General features: G+C 34.1%; 1 protein-coding gene across 3 annotated transcripts in view; it reads left to right on the top strand.

The window, feature by feature from the left end:
* Nucleotides 1-7,500, top strand: part of LOC137615345 (inactive phospholipase C-like protein 1) — a 1,261,629-nt gene that overhangs the window by 1,168,498 nt on the left and 85,631 nt on the right. For all 3 annotated transcript variants that reach the window (XM_068345149.1, XM_068345147.1, XM_068345146.1), the window contains exons 10-11: nucleotides 1-16; nucleotides 4,707-4,878. The exon at nucleotides 1-16 is cut by the window's left edge and continues 102 nt beyond it. In XM_068345149.1, the coding sequence (XP_068201250.1) occupies nucleotides 1-16; nucleotides 4,707-4,878 (188 nt within the window). The remainder of the gene's footprint in view (nucleotides 17-4,706; nucleotides 4,879-7,500) is intronic.

Raw genomic sequence — 7,500 nt, 5'->3', positions numbered from 1 at the left:
CCTTCGATTTCTCTGCGTAAGTGTAACACTGATCTTCATTGACGTATGTAATACTTGTAGCTCCTTCTATTTTTTTCTGCTCAGATGACTGGGCTAACGCTGTTTTCTGCTCTGACTTGAATAATCACTTGTTCCTCTAATTGTTTTTTTCTTCTTCTTCTTTCTGTGAAATTTTGATTCCTAGTGTTGATCTGTAGTGTGACCAGGGTTGAAAAAAAAAATTCATGATTTTAGAAAAAAAGAAAAAAATTATTTATCTTGATTTAGATAATCATTTTACAATAGTACCTGTTTGTTGCTGCTGATTATTTTTTTCAGTCTTATGAGGGTATTTTGTGGTATTGAACTTGATCTATGTTAAATGAAACCATAGTTTAATATACATTACTCAAGATGGAATTTTCTCTTAAAAACTAAAATTCAGACTAATGATTTAATCGGATCGACCAAGTTATAGTAACTAGTACATAAAAAAACAAATGTAAGCGAAATTGCAATCAAACAAAAATACGAATATAGAGCAGTTTTATTTTAACATCCAGTACACAGTAAGAAATAAAACTAAAAATATATTTAGGGCTTCTCCGTGTGCGTACTGTACTAGCAACAAAGTTTTTATATCCTATTAACGCTGTTAAAAAAAATTCAAGGCCTTTATAATTTGTATAATTGCAACAGCAACTTCAATTGTTATGAACACCAAGTTTACACGAAATTTTATAGCTATTAACTAGGATTTTGTTCGTTTGTTGAAATACTTATAAATAGTAACTAGTTTTGGAAGTTTTCTGTTTTCAAAGGTAATTTCTGTCAGTATATTTCATTTTGATTTGAATCATGATTTTTTTATTCTGATTTAAGGCTATTTAAATCACTTGACTTGAATCGATTTAGATAACTTGATTTCAATCTATTTAAATACTTGATTTAAATCTATTGAAATCACTTGATTTAAATTACTTGATTTAAATTGATATAGATAAAGTAATTTAAAGATATTTAAACACTTGATTTAAATATATTTAAATCACTTGATTTAAATCTATTTAAATCACTTGATTTAAATCGATACAAATCACTGATTGAAATAATTTTTAAATCAAAACAACCCTGACTGTGACACAGGTAAACGGTTATTCCTTCAACTTCACTAATTTTTTTTTTCTTTTTTTTATATATATATAATTTTAAACACTGAATGTTTTTATGTTGAACAGACTAACATAAATCTCTTTTTATAAATTATGTACGAAAGATCTACTTTAATGTTGCCACTGCTCTTGAAATAGCTTATTTTAATTGTTAATTATTTTTCTTGTAGTTTATTTATTTCCTTATTTCCTTTCTTCACTGTTTTATCTTTCCCTGTTGGAGCCCTTGGGCTTATAGCATCCTGCTTTTTAACTAGGGTTGTAGCTTAGCTATTAATAATAATAATAATAATAATAATAATAATAATAATAGATTCTAACTTCTATTCAAGTGATGTAGGATCATAATTCTTTCAATTTATGTCTTAGAGGCCTATTTGAAAACTAATTAGAAACTCGTGCCGTAATTTGTTGATTCGACCACAGAAAGCTCAATTGAATAAAAAAATGTTTAGAATGAAATGGCAAATTTAATCATATAAGGACTGTGGTTTCCAGTAAGAAAATCTTGGCCATTTAAAGGGTATGTATCCAAATAGCCTTGTAAAAGAATATACTACAACTTTAGTAGTATGATAGAAGCCGGCGATATCATATATGCGTATCCTTTGGATAATCTTTTAGAAATTATAGCTTCATGATTCTATACAACCGTGACTGTTTTATGTGAGCAGGTGCTAGATTAAGATATGCATATATCGGTACTGTTTCTTTCCTCTAGAGTAGCTTTTGTAGTTACTATGAACCAAATAGTTTTGTTTTATAATATTTATTTCGAAATATAAATTGCTGAAAGCATCTTTAAACAAACGCAAAGTTTCCTAAATCAGTAATGTTTCATTTAGGGAAAAAACAAGTTGTAATAACTATAAAGTATTTGTAATAACATCTGCAGTTTTCTCAAAAGTTTTTAAGAAACCTAGTAGCAGTAGCAGAGACAGCCTCTACTTCTGTTTAGAAAAGTCTTGCAGAGGGGTAAAAAGTAATAGCAATTGCCACAGCATTAGCATTTGCTGTTATTCATATCACTTCACTAAAAACTTGTACAATAGCATTAGTAGAAACCTTGAATAATCAGTAGCAGTGTTAGCATTAGTACCATTTCTTGTTATCCCAAACACTGCCAAAATAAAGGAAGAGAGCTGTTTGTTGAGGGGAATATCTTGCCATATTTTCCCTAAGCACGGCATGTTAAACAATGCCGCGGTAGGGGATTTTGGTGCAATGTAAATAAAGGCCAGTGGATGGTTGAGAACGCTTTTACCTGGGTAGAATTAATAACAGTTTTTTTTTTTTTTTTAGAAAATTTTGGTTCTAGTTCAATTAAAACACTTTAAGGTCATAATACATGATGTATGCTTACTCTAGTTTAGTTCTTGATGAATAATTTTGTTTGCATGTGTGACTTGAAGCTTGTCATCATCATAAACATCTCCTACGCCTATTGACGCAAAGGGGCCTCGGCTAGATTTCGCCAGTCGTCTCTATCTTGAGCTTTTAATTCAATACTTCTCTATTCATCATCTCCTACTTCGCGCTTCATAGTCTTTAGCCATGTAGGCCTGAGCCTTCCAACTCTTCCCATGTAGGCCTGGGTCTTCCAACTCTTCATCAAGATATTAAATAAGGATACAAAATCTTTAGATAAGCAAGTTCAAGATGAAATGATCCATTCTATTAACTAAGCAAAACCCTGGAAATTGTTTTCATAACAGAATAAGAAAAAGAAAAAAAATGCCACAAGATAGATAAAAATTTAAGTAAAAAACTTAAAGTCTATGGGAATAAGGCTTCTAAAAGGAGAGATCTCTAGGTTTATATTTTCTTAACATCACTCTTCAAAATTCTCATACTTCATTTATCCTTAAGAATCGATACTCTTTCGCTCTCCTCGGAAGCTCACCGAAATAACTCACTAGGTCACCCTGCTGGGGAGACGAGACGTGTTTCTGACATGTCTCTAACGGTTCATAGCCTGTGCCAGTGACGTCTACGAGACTGCTCTCTCTCTCTCTCTCTCTCTCTCTCTCTCTCTCTCTCTCTCTCTCTCTCTCTCTCTCTCTCTCTCTCGGTTTATGTGACATGCAGTACAGGTGTGTATATATATATATATATATATATATATATATATATATATATATATATATATATATATATATATACACACACATACATATACGTACATACATATATATACGTATATATATATATATATATATATATATATATACACAGTATATATACTGTTTATGTATATATATATATATATATATATATATATATATATATATATATATATGTATGTATGTATATATATATATATATATATATATATATATATATATATATATACAACAACAACAACAACAAAAAATGCAACCGTTTCTAATCCACTGCTCAACTGCAGGACAAAGGCCTCAGATATATCCTTTTTCATGTCCACGCTGGCAAACACCGTATTGGTGATGGTTGGAGACTTTTGTCTGATCGCTTACAGCAAACCATCCAAGTATGGGTGGCCCTGATTAGTACAGCTTTGCTGATTAGGGCGATGCTCAAACCCTTTCATCACGTCAAGGTATCCCCGCTCAGATATATATATATATATATATATATATATATATATATATATATATATATATATATATATATATATACATATATATATACGCGTGAGTGTAATGTTTTCAACAATAAGAAGTTACACCCCATGGTGGGGGATAGTTCCAGAGAGATTATGTCACTAAACAACACACAGGTCATTGTCATATGCATAGTGTATCACAAAGACCCTCAAACTTCCTCAACTTTAGTAGCTTCATAGACGAACAGCAGTTCTCACCAGCAGTGTGTTGAACGCCTTCTGTCTTTTTCGTAGTTTATTTGTTTGTTTGTGAGCAAAAAAAAAAAAAATCTACTAAACCAATTTCAACGAAACCTAGTGGAAATGTAGGGTACGACCCAAGGATGAATCTGTAACATTTGGGATTAAGTACATCAAAGTACAAGTACGCAACAGTACTTTGAAAATAATGGCAATTTTAAGTAAATGGAGAACATTTTGTTTGTTTAATTTTTGTATGTGAACAGCATTACACAAAACCTACTTAACCAATTTCAGCGAAACTTGGTGGACATGTGGGATATGACAGAGGGACAAGTCCATTAAAATTTTAAGAAAATATATCGAAGTAAAAGTACGCAATGGAGTTAAAAACAAAATAAGACTGTGGCGTGGCGAAGGTTTCCTCGCTACTCACTTAGGAAAAAAAAAGTATTTTTAATGGGAAATTCTTCTAAAAATATACTGTTCTTAACCGTATTTCAGTAAAATACAGGCGACCATAATTTTACCTTACTTTTTTATTTCCTTTTACGGTTTGGTGACCGTAATATCACTCCTTTACATGAACATATCCTTTTCTAAAACGCTAAAAATCCCGGAATAAATGTTGCCAGTCATTTACCGTTTTTTATTTATTTTTTTTTTTAATGCAAATTTTTAACATTGCTGAGTATCCCCTCTAATTCTACTTGTACTAATTACTGTTTCAGGTACCCTGTGATAGTGCATCTAGAGAACCACTGTTCCATCAAGCAGCAGCGACAGATGGCGAAGATGCTTAGGAATCATTTAGGAACTTATCTCTACATCCACCCGCCGGAAGCTGAGAGATCAGTCGCTGATCTCAGTCCGCAAGATCTCAAATACAAAATACTAATCAAGGTGAGTCATCGTTGCAATTACTGTCATTTGAACTATTATCAATGTTCTTAGAGCTTCAGTTAATCAATACTGTTTGCATTTGAATTAATATTCATGTCATTGTTATTATCATTATTTTTGTTGTTGTTATTGTCATTATAGTTGTTATTTTTGTTCAGAGCTTCAACTAACACTAATATTTACATTTCAATATTTCCATGTTTTCATTATTATTTTCAATGTTGTTAAGAGTTCAATAATCACTAGTGTTTGCGTTCCATCGAATGATTTGGTCACAGTTCTCTTGGAAAATCGATTGCTTAAAATTTGATCGCCAGACTGGGGCTCGATTCCCGCTCAAACTCGTTAGTTCCTTTGGTCGCTGCAACCTCACCACCCTTGTGGGAGCCTATAGGTCTATCTGCTGAGTCATCAGCAGCCACTGCCTGGCCCTCCTTAGTCCTAGCTTGGGTGGAGAGGGGGCCTGACGCTGATCATATGTATATAATATGGTCAGTCTCTAGGGCATTATCCTGCTTGATAGGGCAATGTCACTGTCCCTTGCCTCTGCCATTCATGAGCGGCCTCTATGATTATTATACCCTGTCTACCTGAAATTTATGCTTTTAAAATAGGTCTCATAGCATGAAAACCATGTTAGCTTTTGTTGAAGACCTAGAGACTTTCATCTCCAGAGCAATCGTTGGAAAATGTTCTCGCAAATGAGTCTTTAGTTCGGTGTCAGTCCATAAACAAAATAAGTTCACATACGATGTTTATCAATTCACCTGACTTCATGTTCTTAAAATCTAATCTTTAGTCTCATTACATTCAACCCCGATATATAAGCTGTTTTGGGTTAGCTGATACATATGTAGAAAATCAGCTTATTTACAAACATAACATACGCTATTTTTCCTTTTGGGGCCCCTGGGCTTATAGCACCCTGCTTTTCCAACTAGGGTTGCAGCTTAGCAAGTAATAATTATAATAATAATAATAATAATAATAATAATAAATTCTTATTAGACTCCCATTTTGTAATTATTATTATTATTATTATTATTATTATTATTATTATTATTATTAACCCCCCTAGCACCACATAAACCACGGCATCGTTTTATTCCTTCGCCATGCCTCATTTGGACCTGATCACTTAGCGATCTCCATCAAAGAGCGAGAATTCACGAGAATTTACGGGAATTTATGTCCTCCTCACGTTTTCCGCGATGAGACACAACGATCCTATCTTTCGAATCTCCAGTTTTAGGGGCTTTTTATATCGTCCCGTATTTCATTCTCTTGCGCCATTCGGTCTCATTGATATCTTCGACATCCGAAATCGTCAGAAGTTTTCGTCTATAAATGGGTTCTTTTTTTAATAATGATGGATCTCTCTCTCTCTCTCTCTCTCTCTCTCTCTCTCTCTCTCTCTCTCTCTAAGACATGACATTTAGTCTACGTACATACATACACATACCAAGGCACTTCCCCCAATTTTGGGGGGTAGCCGACATCAAACGAATGAAACAAAAAAGGGGCCTCTCTCTCTCTCTCTCTCTCTCTCTCTCTCTCTCTCTCTCTCTCTCTCTCTCTAAAAGACGTGGCATTTAGTCTACCTGGATTGTATGAAAGATTCGTCCTTAATATCACCAAAGATCGAAAGCTTTGAGGAAAGCCTTTCCTCCAAACCGATTTCCTAACATTCGTTTAATCGTCTGTGTCATTCTTAGTTCTGATCTGGGTTACGTAACGACTGTCTCAGACCACAGCAATGAAAACCATAGAGACGACAAAGGTCAGTAAATGACGCAATGGTTCCTTTACGATTCAATGTGGGAGTCATTATAAGGTTTTTATTAGTCATAGAAAGTCGTTCAAGGCATGATGATGTGGAGTACCAAGACTCTCAATGTAGCCAGGAATACATAGGTCCCACATTCGATTTTTTCATCTATTTATTTTTAATAATTTTTTTTACATAACTTCCTATAGTCCATTTCTTTTAGCGATGCATATTTGCACCGACTCGCAGCGGTGCCCTTTTAGCTCGGAAAAGTTTCCGGATCGCTGATTGGTCGGAGAAGATAATTCTACCCAATCAGCGATCAGGAAACTTTTCCGAGCTAAAAGGGCACCGCCGCGAGTCGGTGCAAATATTGGTTGGAGAAGATAATTCTAACCAATCAGCGATCAGGAAACTTTTCCGAGCTAAAAGGGCACCGCCGCGAGTCGGTGCAAATATGCATCGCTAAAAGAAATGGACTATAGTTTCATTCATTCTAGAATGTCATCTTGAGCGTAGCAAACGTTAAATCAGGCACGTTAATGTCGTATTACACACACGCGTCTGGTGCAAAAGATCCTCTCAAAAGCAGAATTGTTGGATTGCCAGGCGCCTAAACTCACACAGACGTGATATATCTGACTACGCGAGACTCAACTTTGTCTTAGGAGGAGGAAATGAACTGTCATGTACTTGGCGGCAGTTATTAATCTCATCGGTAAAAGAAACTTTGAAACTCGGAATTTACCGCTCTTGTTTATATACGATAGATTTATTCTAATGTTATTCTTAAACTTTTCTTGTAGAATATTTCCTTATTTCCTTTCCTCACTGAGCTATACTTTCCCTGTTGG

This window comes from Palaemon carinicauda, chromosome 21 (assembly GCF_036898095.1).
Source record: "Palaemon carinicauda isolate YSFRI2023 chromosome 21, ASM3689809v2, whole genome shotgun sequence".
Classification (NCBI taxonomy): Eukaryota; Metazoa; Arthropoda; class Malacostraca; order Decapoda; family Palaemonidae; genus Palaemon; species Palaemon carinicauda.
This window is presented reverse-complemented; position numbering and strand designations above follow the sequence as displayed.